The 20,477-nt window shown below is 58.9% G+C and overlaps 1 protein-coding gene across 2 annotated transcripts in view; it reads right to left on the reverse strand.

Annotated features, from left to right (window-relative positions):
- Positions 1 to 1,508: 1,508 nt before the first annotated feature.
- Positions 1,509 to 20,477, reverse strand: part of KCNAB2 (potassium voltage-gated channel subfamily A regulatory beta subunit 2) — a 94,645-nt gene continuing 75,676 nt past the window's right edge. For both annotated transcript variants that reach the window (XM_061187157.1, XM_061187158.1), the window contains 11 exons: positions 20,107 to 20,186; positions 17,647 to 17,691; positions 15,929 to 15,973; positions 15,071 to 15,114; positions 13,968 to 14,054; positions 10,208 to 10,293; positions 8,327 to 8,447; positions 7,929 to 8,023; positions 6,852 to 6,972; positions 6,423 to 6,511; positions 1,509 to 4,419 (listed from right to left, as the gene is read on the reverse strand). In XM_061187157.1, coding sequence (XP_061043140.1) covers positions 4,330 to 4,419; positions 6,423 to 6,511; positions 6,852 to 6,972; positions 7,929 to 8,023; positions 8,327 to 8,447; positions 10,208 to 10,293; positions 13,968 to 14,054; positions 15,071 to 15,114; positions 15,929 to 15,973; positions 17,647 to 17,691; positions 20,107 to 20,186 — 903 coding nt within the window. In that variant the 3' untranslated portion in view covers positions 1,509 to 4,329. The remainder of the gene's footprint in view (positions 4,420 to 6,422; positions 6,512 to 6,851; positions 6,973 to 7,928; positions 8,024 to 8,326; positions 8,448 to 10,207; positions 10,294 to 13,967; positions 14,055 to 15,070; positions 15,115 to 15,928; positions 15,974 to 17,646; positions 17,692 to 20,106; positions 20,187 to 20,477) is intronic.

The raw sequence follows: 20,477 nt of genomic DNA on the forward strand, positions 1-20,477 counted from the left end.
AGGAGGCCCTCCCTGCAAGCCGCCTTCAGAAGCTCCTTTGTTTTCTGCAAGTGATGACCATGGTCCTGTTCTGCTGGTACCACGACTCGTGCAGCCACCTGCCCTCCTGCTTGTTGGGCGTCCCTTCCCAGGGTCCTCTGGGGACTCCCTGGCCCAGGTCAGGGGTTGGCTGAGTCTTGCCCCAGGGACACCTGTAGCCCTATGCTGCCAGGTGTTGGGTCCCAGGGATGCTGAGGGCCTGAGGGGATCGTGTAGAGGGTAGGCTCGGGGACCTCCGGAGTGTGCCCAGAGTGGGGTGGCAGGAAGGAGCTTGGCTGGGAGGCGGGGGCTGAGGTCTTGGCCTGGCCACGGTCCAGGGTCCCCCGCTCCGTACCTGCAGTTGTCCTGTGCCGACCACTATCTCTGTCGAGGAAGCTGGCTCCCGCCCCATTTTATACTTCTGGAAGTTTACAGTCGTGGTGCATCAGCCCAAAGTCATTGGCTTGTGTTTTGGGATTTTTTTCTTAGTTTTCAGATTTTTTTTAAACAAAGTATTTTTTTAGGTGCGGTAACCCAGAAAGGGCCCGTTGGGTGTGTGTGTGTCCTGAACCCCTGATATTGAGCTGGGAGCCTGAGCCTCCCATGGCTCCTCTGTGCCTGGGGTTGAGGGGAAGGGGAGAGGCCCACCCCCCCCCCCCCCCGCCCGTGCATCAGTGCGTGGGAGGATGAGGGAGCAGACGCCCGCACCCAGGCCAGCATCTGGCCCAGCTGAGAGGGGCCGGCCCCTTGCCTGGTAGAGCCCCCAGCTGGCGAAGGGGCCAGGGCGCTGCGGTGAGTCGGGACGGTCCCAGCTAGGGAGCCGGGGCTGGAGGCTGAGCCCCTGTGTGTAGTCACCTGTCCGGTCTTCGGGAGGATGTGTAGGAGGCTCGACAAAGACTGTAACCGACCCCGTTCCCTTTACTTTGTACTCTGTGTATGTCTTGGTTTTCGGTGTTTTAATAAATCCTTTGGGAAAGGATTGGATCAAAGAGTGTTTTCCTAGCTTCTCACTGATCTAGGATGGGGGTGGCCGGGGAAGGATGTGAGGGGGATGGGGTGTCATCTAAAGCCACCTCCCACCTGAGGAGACACAGCCCCATGAGGCTGAAAGGCTCTCTGGGAAGGGGGCGCCCCAAAAAGGGGTGTTCAGGGGTGGTGCCCCCCCCTCCCACCTGCTCCCTGAAACAGCATTGCTCAGAGGAACACTGATCCCCCAGAGACAGCCCACAGGCCTCCCTGGACCCTGACCTCTCTGTCCTCAGGGGCGTCCAGCAGCCTCCCACCAACTTCCATCCTTGAATCACTTGGGAGAGAAGGGGGTCTCGGTCCCCAATCTTTGCCTCTCCCCCAGGGCCCCTTTCTCCCAACCTCTGCTTGGCCCCAGTCTGCTGGCCTCTGCAGGGGGCAGCTTCCTCCCCCTCCCACTGCCCTTGGCCCAGCCCTGACCCCGAGGACCCCGCAGAGGAGAGGAGCAGACCCTGACGGGCTTGGGTTTTATTTCGTCATTCCATAAATACGGCGCTGCGTCTCCACGGAGTGTCATTTGGAAGTGCGAGGCATATGGCATCTCTGCCTGTGTAGGGGATGCAGTTAGCTGAGGAGCCACAGTCATTAAAATAAGGGGGGGAGAGAAAAACAGCACATTATTTACATGACTGGAGAGAACAGAAGACAGAGCAAGCCCCCCTCTTGTCCTCGGGACCTCGAATTTGCCATAGATTCAGGATGAAAAATGCTGGGGGCTCTGTGTGTCATTAGCAAGGAAGACTGGTCATGCCCTGACCCACACCGGGCCTTCTTCCCGTGTGGGGCACTGCCAGGTGGACCCCTGGGGGCAAACTCTGCTTCAAGGGGAGGGTGAGAGGCTGGCTGGCAGCTGGGGCTCTTGGCGGGCTTCCCCTCAAGCAGGTGGGGTGTGGCTGGCTGGTCTGAAACCCATGCCGGGCGGGGCCCAGGCTGCCCCTCCAGGGCCTGCCTTGGCCCAGCTCTTCTGTTTCCAGGCTCTGACCGCCCTTGGGCCCCACTCCACTGTTTCCCCACTCCGGCACCCTCCAAGTCGGGGGACCCTCCCTCAGGAAGCGGGGCGCCATCCCTCCACACCCACTTGCAGGGGGGATACAGAACCAGGCCGTGGATGGTGCCCCAGGGCCGGGAGGCTGCTTGGGTCTTTGTGCTGGGCATTTAGGCCTTGGTAGAGCTCAACCCTGGGGGCCCTTGTCTCCCTCCGTCTGGGAAACATGCAGCCAGCGGGCTCGGCCTTCCCAGGTGTGGCTCATGGGGTGGGGGGTGGCAGTCCCGACCTTGGCCCGATTGCTCGCCCTGGTCCCTCTTCCAGCAGTGGGTGGGCAGGGTGACAGCAGTGTGGAGGGGGGTCCAGCCATCTCGCTAACGAGCAGCCGGTAACCTGGCCCCTGAGCATGGCCAGCTGCTGGGACTGCCCGGCCCAGAACACTTGGTCCCCGCCTGGATGGGCCTGGGATGGAAGCCGCCCCACTGCAGTGTCCTGTCCTCAGAGCCAGACCCCCACCGTGTGATGGTGGGAAGTGGCTGGGGATTCTGCTGGGACAGGCTTGTCCCCTCCCCACACCCACAGGCTGAAGCGTGCAGGGGACTTGGTGAAGAGGACCCCCAGGGGCCCGGTCTACAAAGAGGGAGAAGGTTCTAGACTCCAGGGTCAGCACAAAGGTCAGGAGTGGAGGGAGGAAGGTTCCCCCCCCCCCCACTTCTGTGGCCTTCTTAAAGCCAGTTTCCCAGGCCTCGGCTCAGCCAGGACTGGACAGCGGCCCCTCTGAGAATAATGGCAGGGAGGGGCCTCTCTGAAGGGCAAAGCTGGATGGGCTGTGTCTGCCCAGGGGCACAAGGGCCCGTATCCGGTGGGCTGGGGCGTCTGCAGAGGCTGGCCCCCAACTCCCACCCACCACGGCCAGCAAAGGCTGGGTGCCGCTCAGGACTATGGGGGCTGCGCCTCCTGGCGGCCGGCCCCCTCCCCGCCTCCATCCCTGCAGCCCCAGGCCCGGCTGCAAAGGGGCTGACACTTGTGAATGTCCCGCCCTCCCTCCCTGTCCCCAGTCTGTTCCCGGCTTGTGGGGAGGGGGGCTGGTGTGGAAAGGAATGACCAACCCCAGCCATCCCTCCGTCTTCGTGGGCTGTGTGGAGGTGTCCTGGGGGTGGCACTGCTGCCCTGGTAACAAGCTCTGAGCACCCAAGACAGAGCACCTCACCCCACCTGGTCTGAGGCCTCGCAGGGGACACTGCTCCACGGACAGGCTCCCGGGGTCTTTTCCTGGACCGCGGGGGCTGCTGCTGGCTGTCCCCCAGGCCCCAGGCACGCAGCACAGAAAACCCCAGGGACTCTCCCTCGCTGAAAGGGTCCCAGCACGTTCTCTCTGCAGACCCCAAGGCCACCACCCCCCGGGCACAGCAGACGCTGGCTACCTGGTGTGTGGTCAGCAGCCCCAGTCCAGCCGAGCACATATGACCTCGGGGCCTTCTGGGGCGAGGACAGAGGGGCGCCTGGCAGGGAGGGAGGGCAGGTGGGACCCTGGAGGGACCTGGACTGGAGCCCAGGCACTGGGCTCATCAATTGTTTGCGGGGAGGAAGCCGGCGGGGCGAGGAGCTTGAAATCAGAGCCCCCCCAACTTTTTGTGGGTCCCAAACTGCAGGGCGAATCCCCCTGGATCCCTGCCCCTGCCAGCAAGGTGGGGGCGGGTCAAGGGGCAGCTCGGAAGGCCCCTCGGAGACACACTGGGGCGGGTGGTTGGGAGAAGGGGCTGGGGGAAGAATCCGAGGTCAGGCCCGAGGAAAGTACCTGGAGCCCTTGGCAAGAGGGAGAATGAGGGAGACCCCAGAGGGAGGCCTGCCCCGACCAGGGCCCTGCCGAGGGGCCACAGGAAGAGGTAGACCCGGCTTCCTCTTCCCTTCCCCAACGCCGGGTGGGGTTCTCGGCAGAGGAGAGGCCAGCTCTGCCTGCCCCCAGGCCCCAGCTGGTCTCGGCCTGGCCGGGACTTGAGTCTCTGAGACGGGCCGTGGTGGTTTCTTGGAGGAGGAGCAGAGACGGCAGGCTTGGGTGGGACTGCACGAGTGCCTTCAAATCAATGCCGACTCCCTGACACGAACCCGACATCGGTCCTGCGAAGCAGCGGGTGGTGTGTGGCAGCGACTTTTGAGATCTTTTCCCGGTGACATCTTGGTGCGTTGTTTTGTTTTTGAAGCAAACCACACTCTTGACTTGGCTTCAAAATAGCTTAAGCAAGCGAACAGAGAGGCTAGGAGGGAAACGGAAACCGTCCAGGCAAACGGCCGGGGGCATCTTAGGATCTGTAGTCCTTTTTGCTGTAGGGTTTATTGCCCAAAATGCTATCGATCTCGTGGATAATGGAAGACGACAGTTTTGGAAGGACCTGTGTGCAAAGATGGGAGCTATTCAGAATCCACCACCAAGACTGGCCTGGCCTGCAGGTGAGGTGGGGTGTAACGGAGCAGGGCCCTATGGGGCCTTCCTGGAGCACAGCTCCGCCCCTCCACCCCACAACGTCCTACGCCCGCCTCTTGTCTGTAGAAGAACTTTAGCCCAAGAATAAATTTAATCAGAGAAATGAGAAAATGCAAAAGCAAAGAAAGGCAGTCAAACGGGACAAAATAATAATAGTTTAGCCATTAAACAAAGTCAAGGACTTTTAGTTCCTCCTCAAGGGCTATAGGTCATATTCTGAGCCGTGTCCTTTGAGCTGTTTTCCGGCTACTGAAACCCCCACCAGGTGTAAAAAGTAACTGCATGATGACCAGACTGTAGCCATAAAATAAGCTGCTCCATCCTGCACACTTCCAAGAACTGGCCTCAGGGAAATGGGAACAAACTGACCCTGGAGTTGAAGATTAACTGTACTTAAAACAATCAGGTGGCCCTGCTCAGATGACCACATGACCAATTTCAAGATGACCGTCGGAGCTAACTGTGCTGCTCTGTACATAGCCTCCTCCCTCTGCCCCCAAAGCACCCCTGAAACTCCCCTTGAAAAGCTCTTGCCCCCTGATCGACACGGGGAAATTGGATCTTTGGGACATGAGTCCTCCTTCTCCCAGGATCGCCAGCTTCCTCAATAAAGATACCTTTCCTTTTACCCAACACTTGTCTCTCAGTATTGGTTTTTCTTTTTTTTGGCCGCGCCGTGCAGCTTGTGGGATCTTAGTTCCCCAACCAGGGATAGAGCCCGTGCCCTCTGCAGTGGAATGGCAGAGTCCTAACCACTGGACCTCCAGGGAAGTCTCAGTATTGGGATTCTTGAGCGACGAGCAGCTGAGCCTGAGTTCTGTAACAGGGGGACATTCTTCCAGCCGCCCGCTGGCCCCAGACTGTCCTGCTCTCATTGCATGCGGCTCCTGAAGCAGATGGGGGCCATGCTGCTTCTGTATTCCAGAAGGTTTGGGGCAGAGGGAACCTGCCCTGGTCTAAGCTCTGCCCCTCAAATGGAAGGACAGCGACGGCATAAAATGCAGATTCCAGGACCAGAACACCTGATAATTCACACCCCCAAACTGCTTTTTCCAGCCCTCTTGACCTCAGCCAAGGGGCTGTCTGACCTGCTATCCCGCACCCTCACATCCAGTCTGTCAGCCAGTCCTGTCGGTCCATCTTCCAGAACATCCAGATGATCCAACCAGCTGTCCATCTGCACCACGGCCATCTCTCGCCCCAACACCGTCATCACTTCCCAGCAATCTCCCTGCTTCCCTCCTGCTCCCCAAACTCTTTCCTCCACTCAGCAGCCAAAGAGCAGGAGGGAGCCTTTTAAAATCTAAGTTGGACCCTGCCCCTCCTCTGCTCCCATCTCACTGGACCATTGCCAAAGTCCTTAGAGGGCGTGCAGTGGCCCACGGGTCTGCCCCCACACCGAGCTCATCTCCCGCCCCTGCCCCTCTGCTCCAGGCCCTCTGGCCTCATTGCTGTCCTGGGCTCGTGCCCACCCTGCACCTTCGCATCAGCCTGGAGCGTTCTTCCCCCGAGTATCTGCACTGCCCACTCCTCATCCTTCAAGCCTTTGCGCACAAGTCACTTTGTCAACAAGCCTACACTACAGCCCCCTTCAACCTGGGTCCACGGCTCCCCCCCTCCCCGCCCCTGCTGGACACCCCCGACCTTGCTCTCGGTTTTTTTTTCCAGAGTCCTTATCACCCTCCGACACATATTCTAATCTTATTTCTCGCATTTAGTGTTTTCCGTCTGTTCCAGCTAGAAAGCCAGCTCTTCGAGAGCAAGGCTTTTTGGTGGTTCACTGCTGTAGCCCAGGTGCCTTGAACAGTGTCCGGTATGTAGTAGGTACTCAACAAGTACGTGCTGGACAGATGACTGGCTGAGACCCTGAGCTCTGCCCAGCGCAGAGCAAGGCTGGCGGCCCCCACTCACCTGTATTGCTCCAATATTCTCCATCAGCTGGTCTGCGCTGGAAGCGCCCAAGAGCACGGAGCTGACCCCCTCGTTCCTCAGGCACCAGGCTGGGGGGCAGCAAGACCAGAGGTGAGGGAGGCCCACCCAAGGCAGGGCCCTCTCTGGTTCTGCCCTGACGCTGCCTAGGCCAGCCTCCTGGGCATGGGGCTGAGGGTGCCCAGGAAAGGCCTGGCAAACCAGGGGCTCAGCAGTGCTGGGGGGACCCTGGCACCAACTGCCGCCAGTGGAGAGACGGCCCAAGTGCTCAGGGACCCCCCCATCCTCTCCCTATGAATGTGGGAGCCCGTTACCCACAGCTGGCTGGTGGAGGGGGTGTGGCCCAAGCACTCAGGGACTCCTGACATCTCCCTGGGACACTGGTCTCCACCCTGCTCCCCAGCCTCTTACCTATGGCCAGCTGGGGGAGGGTGCAGCCCAGGCGCTCCGCGATGGCCTGCAGCTCCTTCAGCTTGGCCTGCTGGCGCCGGCCCTCCTCACTCAGGATCTTGTCCTTCAGCCACTGGTAGCCCTGGTTGTGGGGTGGAGGCACAGCCCAGCCCACAGGTGAGGGCAGGTCACCTGGACCTCTGTGTGCATGGCACAAAATGATGATTTGGGGCACGGCAGCACCCCCCGGCCCCGGCCTAACCATGTCCTGCTGTGGTCCAGACCTGGGCAGTTGGAAGGATGGGAACCGTTGCATCTGAAGCCTGTGGACTGTCGGGGAGCTGAGGCCAGGCCCCTGAGCCTGGACAAGGAGGTGGACAAGCTGACCTTCCCTTCTCCTGGGAGGCTGGGCGGCCCAGAAGGTGTGCCCACAGCGAAGTCAGGGAGCCCCCTGGGAGGCTTGCTGGGGGTTGGGCAGGAGTGGGTGGGGCAGGCCATCCTGCTCTTGAATCTGGGGCTGGGGTCTCCAGTATTGGCTCTGCCCTGGCCTGGGCAGGCTTTTCTCTCCCTGCTCCTTGTCCCCCAACCCCTGCAGCCTGGAGACCCTCCTGAGTCCCCACTCCGAGGTGTGTGTGTGTGTGTGTGTGTGTGTGTGTGTGTGCGCCTGCCTGTCTGTATGTGGGCCGGGGGTGACTTGTCCCGGGGGGCATCTCTGAGTGACACTGAAGAAACCCCGCAGCCCTCAGCCCAGAGGTCTCAGGGATGGGCCAGAGAGAGTGGGCGGGGTGTCTACAGGGGGAGGAGGCATCACAGGGGGCACACGCGTACCCAGAGCAGGTTGTGAGGGTTGAACTTGGGGGGAGGGCAGGAGGGCGGGGGAGTGAGGGGCTTCTTCACCTGGGGGATGTCCCACAGGTGGGCAGCCTTTCTAGACTTGGGGTCAGGCCAGCTGGGGCTCCAAGTTCCCACGCTCCGAACCGTCCTGCAGACAGTGGCCCAGGGAAGCCCCGCCCAGCACCAACGTGTCTGCCCAAAGGCCCCATCCCTCCAAAATGCCCGCCCTGCCTGTCCCCTCCCCCAGCCCGGCCGCTTCTTCACCTTCAAGGAGGCTCTGGAGTAGGGCGGGATGCCACTGTCGTACTTTCCGGACACGATGCCGCAGGCCAGAGGGGACCAGGTCATGGCGCCCACTCCTGGGAGAGGAAAGCCGGACGAGGTCAAACCCAGGGTCCCGAGGAGGGGAGGGGCGGGGCGAGGGGGAAAGGGGCGGGGCGAGGGGGAAAGGGGCGGGGCAGGGCAGGGGCGAGGGATGGGGCGAGGGGATCTGGGATGGGGTTGGGGCAGGGCTGGGGAGGAGGCGGAGCGAGGGATAGGGAGGGGCTGGGGTTGGGTGGGGAGATGGGTAGGAGGACTGGGGGTGGGGATGGGGCGGGGCTGGGGATGGGGCGGAGCGAGAGAGAGGGCGGGGCGGGGCGGGGCAGGGCAGGGGTGCCCACCTATCTTGTGGAAGAGCTCGGGAAGCTGCACCTCCACCTTTTCGCGCTGGAACATGTGGTACTCGGCCTGCTCGCAGATGGGCGGGATCAAGTTGAACTGCCGGGCGACGGAGTAGGCCTCCTGGGAAAAGCAAAGAGGGGCATGGAGGGTCCCTGCCGGTCAGCGGTTCTGGGGGGCCTCCGGGGCAGCAGGGAGAAGACACAAAGGCATCCTCAGGAACGGCTGGCCCGCCTGCCCCTCCCCTCTCCTCTCAGCTTTCCTGGGAGCCTGTTAGGCCCCCCTCCACAAGTGGAGAAAAGTGAGTGGGTTGTGGGACCCCAAGGCTGAAGGGATTTGGGGGGAAAGCACAACTCAGTAGTGAGGCTTGGGTTCTGGCACTTACTGGCCGGGTGTCCTTGGGTAAGGGGCTCACCCCCCCGTGCCTCAGTTTCCCCATTTGTCATGAGGGTCAAATTAGCCAACAGTGTTGGCAGCCCTCAGGACAGTGCCTGCCTGTTACTGGTTTTATCATGATTGTTACTCTAGGGCCTGGACCCAGGATGATAGCAGGGGCAGAAAACACTAGGTCAGGAGGGGAGAGTGGCTGGCATCAGCCCATCTCTGGGACTTGGAGGCCAAGGCCTCCACTCTGCAGACCGGATGGGTGTGAGCTCCTGGGGAAGCCTGTCTGCCAGCCCGAGAGGCCCTTCCCCCTTTAGCTTGAGACTCAGCTTTCACATCTGTAAAGTGGGGATGAGATCCTGACACCTCAGTGAGCTCTGTGCTGGGTCCAGGCAGCTTCAGAAAAATGCCAAATGATCATTAATGCTGCAGACTCCAAAGGCCGATTGATACCATGGGCTTCTAAAGTTGTCTGTAACTTGAAATGAAAATCCTGCTTAATTTTTTTTTTTTTGGATGAACCAGAAATCTGGGGCTCACTAGAGGAGAAACCCCCTAGCAGGGATGCCAGGACGTGGGAAATTCTGGTGGGTGGGGCATGGGAAGGGCTGAGGTTGGGAGGAGGCCTGGAGGCAGGGGTGAGGGGGCCAGCCTGAGAGCTAGTCCTGCGAAGACGCAGTCCCCAGGCCTCTGCCCTCCCCCCACCAACCAGCTGCCTGCCTCTGAGAAGCCACCCTGCCGACCCTTCTGGGATACCCCAGAAATATTATAAAACATCTGTCACCCTCAGCTACTGATGGCTCCCATGGAGGGAAATGACAAGGAAGGGGATGCCTTCCTGAAAGTGCAGGTGAGGGGGAAACATCATGGATTATGAGATGGAAGCCCAGGCTCTGAGCTGCACCGCCTGAGCATCCATCTTGGCATGGGCTGTGTGACCTTGGATGTGTTACTTAACCTCTCTGTGCCTGAATGTCCACATGTGAAAAACAGGATAACAGTAGCACTTACCTTATAGGGCGTTGTGAGGATTAAATGGGAGTCAGTCCACATGAAGCCCTCAAATCTAACGGCACCTGGAACATCACAAGAGCTCAGCATGGTGGCTGGCACTGTCACCACTGCTGAGCACTGGCTGAGCTCCAGGACCCCCGCTAAGAGCTTCACACCTGTTCTCTCAGATAATCCTCACAACAGCCTCATGACGGGGTAGGTTGTCCTTGCAGTCTTGTTCTACAGGTGGGGAAACTGAGGCTCAGAGAGGTGAAGCCGTCTGTCCGGGGCCACGCAGTGCTGGGATTCAAGCCCAGACCCCCTGTCTGCAAGGCCTGCGGACATCACTGCCACATGTCACCATACTGTCCCTCCCCATAGTACCCAGTTATCTGTGCATTAGGGACCGACGGCACTGAACCTGCTAGAGCCCCGGGGTCATCATCCACGGAGCTGGGGCTGGGAGCCCAGCTGGGGGACACGCACACACCGAGAGGTCACCGTACCATGATCTCCATGGAGCTCCAGCGCGATGTGCCCCAGTACATGGCCATCCCCTGGTTAATGACGTGGGTCATGGCGCGCACCGTCTCTGTCACAAGAGAAGGGGAAACCACAGGTTGGGGGGGCGGCCGGGGGCACGGGGCCTGGCCTGGGGACATTCTGCAAATACAGGTGGGCGCCGGGAGGAGGGGGAGGGTGCTGCCGGGACGGCTTGCAAGCAGTGTACTTCCCGGCTCCGGAGTTGGGGGTGGCCTGGGTTTTCTGGGACCACAGAAAAAAGTGAGCCGCTGTCCAAGAAGCTGGTCTTGAAAACAATGTCCCCAAATACTTAGAGGTTTTATGGAATCTTTGAAAATGGGTTATGGATGGATTGAGACGTTTCTATGGCAGATTAGAGGGATGAAGGAAAGGTGAGGTCAAAGAATGTGACTCTAGAATGGGGGGTGTTCTCTAGTCTGGGGAAGAATGGGGGACCCTGATCGCTCAGGAAGAACCAGATAAACGGATTAAGGTTACGATCAGATTGACAGATGGCAAGAGGAAGTAACATAATTTCTGCCCATTTCTAGTCTCCCACTTGGGGCTACTCCGGATCTGGAGAATCGAATGGAGAGGTAATAATAACATCTGTTGGGAGAAAGGGCAGGGTGTGGGGCCCTGGGTGGTCCCAGGGGTTGGGGGCTGCAGAGAGGAGCTCCCCTCGAGTCCAGAAGAGCCAGCAGTAGACATGGAAAGCCCCCTGTGGACCACGCCCCGACTTTCAAACCAGCCCAGTATCCAGCAAGGGACCCTCTCCCCATCTACACTGTGATAGATTCTTCCTTAGACTCAAAAAAGTTTTTTGAGAAATAAATATCTGCCAGTTAGAGTTGCCCCCGAGGCTGTTTCGGCCCCGGGGGGATATCATGGTTTTTAAAATTGAACTTGACCTCAAATTTTAAAATTTTAAATGGCTCTTAGCTTTGCGGGATGACGGGCTACCCCACCAGATTTCTTTCAGGTCCCATACAATGCTTGCAAGTTCGACTGCCCAAGGCAGCCTCGGAAGTTCAGTTGAAGTACAAGTGTTTCTAAAAACAAATACCCCTTGAAAGTCCCTATCTCTCCCAAAGTGGCCACTGACATGGGGCAGCTGAGGTCCCTGAAGATGGTGGGGGTGGAAGGAAGGATGGAAGGAAGGAGAATGCAGGTCGGTTCCGAGAGCTCCACCTTGGAATGGCCCAGGACCACCGGAACCTTCTCTGGCAGAGAGCGGCAGCTCTGTTTTGGGGTGTCCCTTCCCATCCATCCTGGGTCCCTGAGTGCCCCTTTGGCCGAGGTCCCCTCTTTCAGTAGAAAGCTAAGGTAGCTGGGGCTTCTGGGGTGGTGGTCTCCGTGGGCTTGCCGAGGACCTCTGAACAAATCACACCTTGGTTTCCACGCCTGTAGACCAAGCCCTGTCCTCTCCTTCCTTCCAAGGTCAGGGACTGGGCTCTTCCCCGCGCATCCCAGGGAGGGGGTCTGGCAGGGAAGCGCCCCCCTCGGGCTCTCAGCGGGCCACCACTTTAACGGCCAACACTATTCGATGTGAAGGTTGAGGGTCCCAGGAAGGAACCTGCCCACATCTGAACCCTGTGTCTGGGCTCCCAGCCCAGCTGTCCTTCTTGGGTTCTTTAGAAACACTCTTGGGGGGACCTGTGACCATGCAGTGTGACTGGCCGATTCTTTTCAGCCCAGGCTCAGGCTCACATGCCAGAGAGAGGGAGGGAGAGGGCACCCCCGTTCGCTAGCCTGGCTTCTTTGAGCACAGCTCTCTCCTAACGCCCCTTCCATGCAGAGAGGGGAGTCCAGCGGGAGCCTGGGGGCCAGGGAGCCTGTGCAAGCCTGTCACTGGCCTGAGAGGGAAGGGGTCCTGGGCAGTGGCAGGCTGGGCGTGCAGCCCATGCGCAGGAGCATGGCCCTTGTGCTTCTGCCCATGCCTGGTGTCAGTGACACCAGAAACAGGGACAATTAGGGACAGCTGTCCACCTCAATATTTAATGCTGTTGAACAGAAGCAGGAGGACCAAATCCTTCCAGCTGCTGCCAAAACCCATGGCATCTCCTGCTGCGTCTCAAATAATACATGGGAGGGGTCAGGTGGCAGTGCCAGTTGGCAGGCAGGAGCCCTTTCATTGTGGACCACAGCCCAGTTCCCAGGGATACCAAGGCCTGCCCTTCGTGGGTGGGGTAGGGTCCCAGGGTCCTTTGGCTTAGGGGTGGGCAGAGACCACTGCATGGCCAGAGGCTGCCCCGGGTCTCAGAGTTTCCCCAGCTCATGTAGGTATTTTTCAAGGAGGAAAACAACTGCATTTCAATGGTGAGCTCTGGCCGCATGGCATGGGGTGAGAGTGACAGGTGGCCCAGCCCGCCCAGGGGACTGGTGGGGGCAGGGCAGCTGGTCGCTGGTGCCTTCACTTCTGGTTGAGGTGGGAGCTTAGCAAACGTGGAGAAGATAAAACCTGCTGGGGGCCAAGGTTCTGGGGTCCCTGATGTGTTTGCTCCTGTGGGCACCTGGTCTCCCCAGCCCTCTCCCAGACCATCTGGGGTCAAGGTTTCTGGTGTGGATCACAGCAACCCCAAGTCAAGAGGAGGCCCCGCGGATCACGGATCGTGGCGATGCAAGGCAGTGCGAGGAGGGGGAGGCATGCACAGGAGTAGGGGAGGAATGAGGTGACAGCGTGGACCAGGGGGACGGCGGGGCTCTGCGCCGCTTTGCTTTTCTTCACTTGCAAGGTGTTCCCATAAGGCACTTATTTCTCCTTTGTGCATTTTATGGAGAAGTTTAGTCATGGGGGCGGGGGAAGAGAGTCGTGTAAATAAAAGCACTGTCTCATAAAATGCAGCTCGGACACAGAGGTCAGTTGTCGGGCCGAGGGTACTGTGTACCTTCTATGATGAATGTCCTTGACTTGGAGGAACTAAATGGATCCCCTGGTGATAAAAGAAAGATGGAAAGAGACCAGAGTTCACAGCTGTGGGAACGCTGAGGGGCACAGTCTGACAAAGGGCACGGGGACGGAGGCTCAAATCACTTTTTGCAGAATACTCGTTTGGATAAAAAACCAACCACACACACACGCACACACACACACACACGTATATATACACATGCACGGGTGCATGGTATATATACAAACAAATGAAGAAAAAGTAACTTGAACATAACTGAATTTTCCAAGTCCCTGAAGCAGCAAAGCACAAATGAGAAGATGCCCGAAGCAGAAAGTTGGAGGAGATGGGGCGGGGGTGGGGCTGAGATCGCAGGAGTCAAAGAATAAACAAGCGCCTGAGAAACCAAAACCGCTTTTCAAAGCACTGCACGTCTTTTTTTTCTCCTCTGAGTAACAGTTCATTCCCCAGAGCAAAAGTCCCCTAAACCCTCCCAGTAGAATGTGGACCACAATTGAAAGAACGGAAAAGAAGGCAGCCCTTGCAAAGAGGCATCATACTGTGACTTTAGCTAACACTGCACACAGCTCAAAGCCAGGTTGGGCGCGGACCCAGAGCAAGGGTGGGACTCAGCCTGGAGGTGCTGGGGTGCACGTGAGGGGTCGAGCAGAGGCTGAGCTCGGGCCCGCCCCCCCTGCCCCTCCCCACACGGGGAAGGCCCCACCCTCCATACCCCCAGGCCTGGGTGCCCAGCGGGCCCTGCGGCGGTGCCCTCAGAGCCTCAGGTGCAGAGCTCTCTGCTCTTTTTGGAGCCGTGACTCCCGGGCAGTCAGTGCTTCCGGGGAGAACGTACCTTCCATGGGCGTGTTGGGGTCCGGGCGGTTGGCAAACACCACGTCCACATACTCCAACTGCAGCCGCTCCAGGGAGGCTTTCAGACCTGGGGGAAGGAGTGGGGAAGGACTGTTACCATCTTCACAGACATTCCTGGGCCCTCGTTCGTGCGTGCGTGCGTGCGTGCGTCTCAGGGAGCAATAGACGAAAGGGACGAGGCCCCTGGCACCGGGAGCTGTGGACGGCGGGGCGCATCTGTGGGCACGGGCCACCAAGGTGGAGAACAGCCATGAGAGAAGAGGGGGCACACCTCAAAGGGGGTGGGGTGGAGTCCACAGGCCCAATGTCCTGTGACTGCATGGAGGGGGCCCCTCCTAGAGTGGCCCGGCTGGAACTGGGAGAGCCAGGCCACCTAACACGGAGGACAGCTGCGTCGATCATCTATGGCACCGAAGGCCAGTGGGGCCCGAAACGCATGAGTACTTCGCAGCGGCTCAGAACAGAGCTGCAGAGCGGAAGTGCTGGGCTGGGGGACGGGGAAGGGCGGGCAGCAAGGCCTCCTAATCATTTGATTGTCAGTGGAGTGACTGTATTACCTTGACGGCAGTGAACACGGGGAGAAGAGGCACGGAGATAATACAAATCAGGATAAGTGAGACATCCTGGCACCTCGACCCCAGTGCTCCCGTGTGCTGAGGCCCAGGCCGTGTCTGACACGCACCCTCACCTGGGTCCTTCCCGATTCCACTAACCCCAGATGTGGGCATTCTTACTATGCCCATTTTACAGATGCTGCCACAGAGGCCTGGGGAAGTGATGCCCCTTGCTCAGGGTCACCCAGTGGGCACAGGGCCTAGCCTAGATTGAAACCCAGGCCTGTGTGTGTCTTCTCAGGGACAACACTGCCTACCCCAGGGGAACCGCCCACCCATACCCCTGTCCCCTCCCTCACGACACGGAGGGTCCACCCCATGCGAGCCTCGGTGAACCAGAGCACGGGCTGTCCCCAGGCTCCGGGCCTGTAGCATTGGTGGGGCAGGGGCACTGTGCTTTCTTCACTTTCACATTCACGGGAAGATGCCGTGGGTTTAGGGGGCCGTGTGGAGCCAGGGCCCCCCTCACCTTCTATTATGTGCTTCCTGGAAAGGCCCCTCTCCGTCTCGGCTCTGAAAAACAGGCGACAGCATGTGTGATATTGCAGGCGGTTTGGGGGAAAATGTTCATGACGCAAAAGTAGGTCAGCTCATGCCACTTGTAGTCTGCTTCCACTTTGGGGATAAAACCACGAGGCTATGCGGATTTGCTTGTGGAGATGACCTGGCAGAGCTAGGCTGCCTGCCCGCCACCCTGGGGAGGTGGGGCTCACAGCGGGGGATGGAGGCCTCTGCTTTTCAATTTGCCCTTCTGTCTGGCTTGGATTTTTTTCTTTTTTGGCTTGGATTTTTTTAAAAATGAATCCCATTTCTAATTCTTATGAAGCCCATTTTGTCCAGCCCCAGAGAGAATATGGGGCCAGATCCCTGGAGGATGGCAGGAGTGGTCTGTGGCCCAGGGAAGGTGGAGTGATTGGGACAGTTCATGAATTTTCTGTGTTTTCCAGAAATTTTTAGGATGTTACCTTTGTCATCAGAAACCAACCAACCCACAAAAGTAAAAATAAAAATGAAACAAGGTTCGAGTACAAGGCAACTCAGACAAAGCTGCTTTTCTGGAACGTGACGTCCCTCAATAGGGACGGCACGAGCCAGGGCAGATGGCTGCACAAACGCCAGCCCGCCCCCTGCTTCCGGCACCAGGAGACAGGAAACGGTGCTGCCCACGTGCTGTCCTCCAGGAGGTTCCTGAGGTCCAGGACAGACCTCGTGCAGCCTCTGTTTCCCCGGGATAACTACCCCCTCCCCACCCCCAGGGGCCTCCTAAATCAGGGGTCTCTGCAGACCTGGCCCCCGGCCAGGGGCATGGTCTGCCCGCTGCACCTACTTTCCTCCCCAGAAGATCTTGGTGGTGATGACGAGGCTGGATCGTCTGCGGAACAAGAGAAGGAGGGGTGTTACTGGGCATGATCCCTGGGGGTCCTCCCTCCCCCCACCTTCCCCACTGTCTTCAGCTTTTACACAGGGGTCCTAAACCCTTCTCATCCTGGAGCATAGGGCGTGAAATGGGGCGCCTCTCTGCCATTCGATGTTTGGAGTGTGCCGAGCCCAGGGGCCTGGGGCTCCCCATTGAGCCAGGAGACAACCCACAGATGTAACTAACCTGTGGATGCAACTAACTAACCATGGAACTAGGGTTGGGCAGTGGGGACCGGAGGGAGACGGAGTCTAGTGTGATGGAGCCTGGAGCCCAGACGAGGGGGGACATTCGGGAGGTGGGGGGACACGGCTCAGGGAATAGAAGGCAGCCGCTGCTCCCTGGGGACTCCAAGGAGGTCAAGTGTAGGGGCTGGAGGGTGGATGGAGGGCTCCGGTGAGGATGGAGCGAGGCAAGGGACCACGCTGTCTGGTTCTTCCTCTACTGGCTGAGACTGTTTCAGAAAAGCTGTGTGTGGGGCAGCCTTGGGGAGCGGCCTGTGGGCCACTGAGGCGGGGGCAGGCTAGGGTGGGGCTGACCCGAGAGGCAGGCAGGTGATGTTCCTGGGTGTTCGGGCTTCGGTGGCTGAAAGCCCAAGGAAAGGGTATATAGAGTCAGGTTTCCCGCTGCAAATCCACAAGAGGCAGCGCTGACACCTTTGTGACTTTGCCTTGGAGGGACAGGTGGGCGGGGGCCATGATGGCCCCTCCTGGCCACATTTGACCTTGACCATTCCCAAAGGAGGGTGACAGTGTCCCCTGGGGTTGTGCTTTCCTCTAGTGGGGGGTGTAGGGGGAGGACTGCTCAGGAAACAGCTCCCCAAAGCCAGGAGCCCCACAGCCGCCAGTGTCGCCTGCGGGCAGGCGGGATGACCTAACCGGAATCTATCTCCTCGGCGAGTTCACCTAAGACGTTATCAGGGCCCTTGCTAACAGGCGCAGTTTCCTTTTAACTTCAAAGTGAGCAGGGATACATTTTGGTATCAATTAGAGCCGAGAAGAAACAACTTGGGTGGGGCAAGAGGAGGGGTGTCAGTCACTCAGGCCCCAGAGCTTGGGGGAGACTCTGAGTTTGTGCACTAGGGGAGGGGAGGGGAGGGGAGAGGCCCAGCCTTCTAACTGCTTCTGACTTTGCTGAAAATAAAGACACACAGGCCACAGGGACCCCAAAATGCAGTCAAGTGCTCAGCCTGGCCTGACTCCAGGAGGGCGGGCGGGAACTCTGCTTGACACCAGACACGAGGCTCCTGACCGGCTTTCCGGGGGAGGGGGGAGCTCCCCGCCTCACCACGGCACAGGCCCTGGCTCCCCGGGATGGCCACCCACAGTGTGAATGCTCGCACCCCCTGCAGGAAGCATGGGGCTGCCTCTATTCTGGGACGTTCTCACCTTCCCAGCAAGAAAAATTCTGGAACCGCCAGGCCTTAGAAAGCCTCACAGGGGTGATGAGGCCAACCCTGGGTGCTCCACCGGAAAACAGGAAGGAACAGCCACCGGATCCTCGCCCGTGGGGCCTGCCCATCCCACCCAGGACCCCAGGGTGGTCCTCTTCCCTCCCAGCAGCCTTCTCCAGCCTCTTCCCTGTGCGCGTGCGCCCTGGGGATGGAGCACAGAGAGCACGGTAATTACCTCCATCCCTTCTTCTTGATGATGTTTCCTAGCACCACTTCAGCCCTGCCAAAGAGACGGAGACATGGGGGCTTCATTATAGCGTAACAGAAACACCAAACCTCGCCCCGCCTTGACGATCAGCCACAGGGTCCCCTCTGTGAAAATGCCACTGGGGCCAGGGAGCCGGGCTGTCAATGCCCGCTTTGGCTCGGGAAGCTCATTCCAGAGCGAGGAGAGCGCCTGGGAGCAGCTGGGTTACTCCCCCGTGGAGGTGGCCGTGGGCGTGTGCCACTTGACCCAGCAATGGCAGCTCCGGCTCCCGCGGAGAAGGAAGGAGCAATGTCCTGCTTGGCAAGACCAGCAGCAGACCGTTGCCCTGGCCCGTTGGAAATTCACCGGGGAAGATGCTCGGCAACGTTACATGGGTGAGGTTTCTAGACACGTATGTTTTTTAAAAGGTAAATTATTCACCAAGGGCATCCTCTGTTTGCAGAGACAATCAACATGTACTCAGGGCTGAATTTCCAGCCAAGTGCGTTTGTGTGTGTGTATGTGTGTGTGTGTGTGTGTGTGTGTGTGTGTGTGTTTGTGTGTGTGTGTGTGTCCCTCTTGTTTCTTGCTTCTGAACAATAGAGAGACAGATGCCAGGCTAACCGCTGTCTGTTCTGCTTGGCGTCCCTCCGGACCCTGCACCAAACTCAGGCCAGCCGGGGTCACGCGTGGACCGTTCCAGCCTCGCTTGGCACTGCAGCGCTGGATTAACTTTTAAGAACTTTCTGCTTGTGGCGAAATGTTTCTGAGCAAAAACAGCAGACGGAGAACCATCCATACCCAGCGCTACATTCCAATTATAACAGCGCCTGAGTCATCCACTCAGAAATAACGGGCTCTAATTTGTGAGCTATTTAGCATACATTCTGAATGGTCTTCATTTGCGGTCAAGATGCACAGAAAGTCACTCAGCCCTGGGTCTCTTCCTTTTATTCCTGGGTCCCTCGTTGGTGGCACAAAAGATCAGGAAAGGAGGAAGAGAGGGGAGCAGGCAGTGGTCCTGGGGCTGCAGGAGCTGTAGGCAACGACTCACCCGAAGCCTGTTGCTTTCGGCTGTGAATTCTCCTGGCCATGAATTTGGTAAGCCTCTGCCCAGCGGGGGCACAGAAATCCTGCAGCTCTCCGGGAAGTGCCCAAAGCATGAGAAGCAGGGGCACTCAGTAAGACAGACGCTTGGCACTCTGGTTAGCAAGAGGGACTCAGTGTGCTGGCCCCGGCATGCCAGCCCCGGCTGTCCAGTTAAGCTGGGGGAAGTGAAGACAGTGACGCAGACAGTGTGGCTGCCGTGAAAGGGGGGTGCTGGGCCTGGACACAGGGCCATCTGGAGCTGCCTTCCTCACGCTCTCCTGGGCAGCAAAACGGAGGCAGGCGCAGGGCCAGGGAACAGGCTGGGGTGCTCGGGATGGGGGGGGAACGCCTCTGGGTTTGGCATCTGCATCGGGCTTTTCCACCTCTGACCCTTCAGCTTAGCTCATCTGTCTGGAAAGCATTTCGCTCTGATGGAAAGCAGCTGCCGGTTTGGAGGGGTGGGTAGGGAGCTGTGGCATCAGGAGGACAGAGGGCTGCTGACAGGGTCTGGAGGAGATTTGGGGGTCCCAGTGGAGGCCCTCGGGGCTGTCAGATCATCAGACCAGGACTTGAGCAAAGTCCCAGCTGGGGTCCTGATTCTCGGTACCCTAGGCCCCATCGCGAGCTGCAGGTAATAACCCAGAGCCTGCGAGGCAGGTGCTGGCCCTGCGGCCACAGTGCACGGCGGTGGGCCAGGCTGAGCAGCCCAGCTGATGGGAACTTGGCTTGCCCCAGGCAGCAGGGGGCCAGAGGGAGGACAAAGAGAGAGCCAACAAATGATTTCACAAACAAAAGCTGACTTTTGGAAACCCGATGCAGGCGAGTGGATGATTTGATTACAGCCAGTCTTTAAAACTGAAGCCAGCAGCCTTGGCTGAAGAGGGCTTTTACATAATTGAGTAGGAAAGTTCACTGCCAAGATGGGAAGAGCAGCTCCCTGCAGCGCTCAGCTCAGCAGACCCTGCTCTCCCCAGCTCCTGAGAGGCCCTGCATTCCCTGCAGCCCTAATTGCACCATTAAGATGTGAAAATATCAGGCATGTGGGGCTGCCTGCACTTCACGGGCGCGGCAGGAGAGCCCCCTGGACTACAGCTTAATCACGGCTCTCGCCCAACGCAGCCTCTTTGGCACCAGAGGGGCTGTGGTCATCTTGCTGCTTGAACACACGGGAGTTTAGCAAGTGACCAAATGTTCTGTGATTCCGGTCCCGTGAAAACACCACCTCCCCACGCCGTTTGCAGTTTAGAAAAGCAGGCAGAGTGGGAGGTGCAAACCCTCTGGGGAGCAAGAAGCTCCGGCTCGTCCCAGGGAAGCTGGGCTTGGCCGGCACCGCTTTTTCCCGTGAGAAAAGGCACGTACTTGCCCGCCGCGTAGACTTCTGCGGTATCGAAGAGGTTGATGCCATTGTCGTAGGCCAAGGTCATTAGCTGCTCTGCCATCTGAAACGAGAAAACCGGGGCTGCTCACAGGCGGCACCATCTTGCCAGCCCAGGGGGAGGGCCCGGAGGCTCCAGAGCACAGCCTCGTGGCCTGGGAAGACCCCCCGTGTGCCTAGGTGGCCCTGTCCCCACTGCAGGACAGGCTTGGAAGCAGCTCAGTTACAAACCCATAGAGAAGAAAGAAGACAGAATGAATGCAGAAACAGCCTCTGGATTGTGAATTTCTTGTGAGCAGGGACCCCACCTATTAGGTCATCTCAGGGCTTAGCACCTGTGCTGAGTTGAATCATG

The sequence above is a fragment of the Eubalaena glacialis genome, chromosome 3 (genome assembly GCF_028564815.1).
Source record: "Eubalaena glacialis isolate mEubGla1 chromosome 3, mEubGla1.1.hap2.+ XY, whole genome shotgun sequence".
Classification (NCBI taxonomy): domain Eukaryota; kingdom Metazoa; phylum Chordata; class Mammalia; order Artiodactyla; family Balaenidae; genus Eubalaena; species Eubalaena glacialis.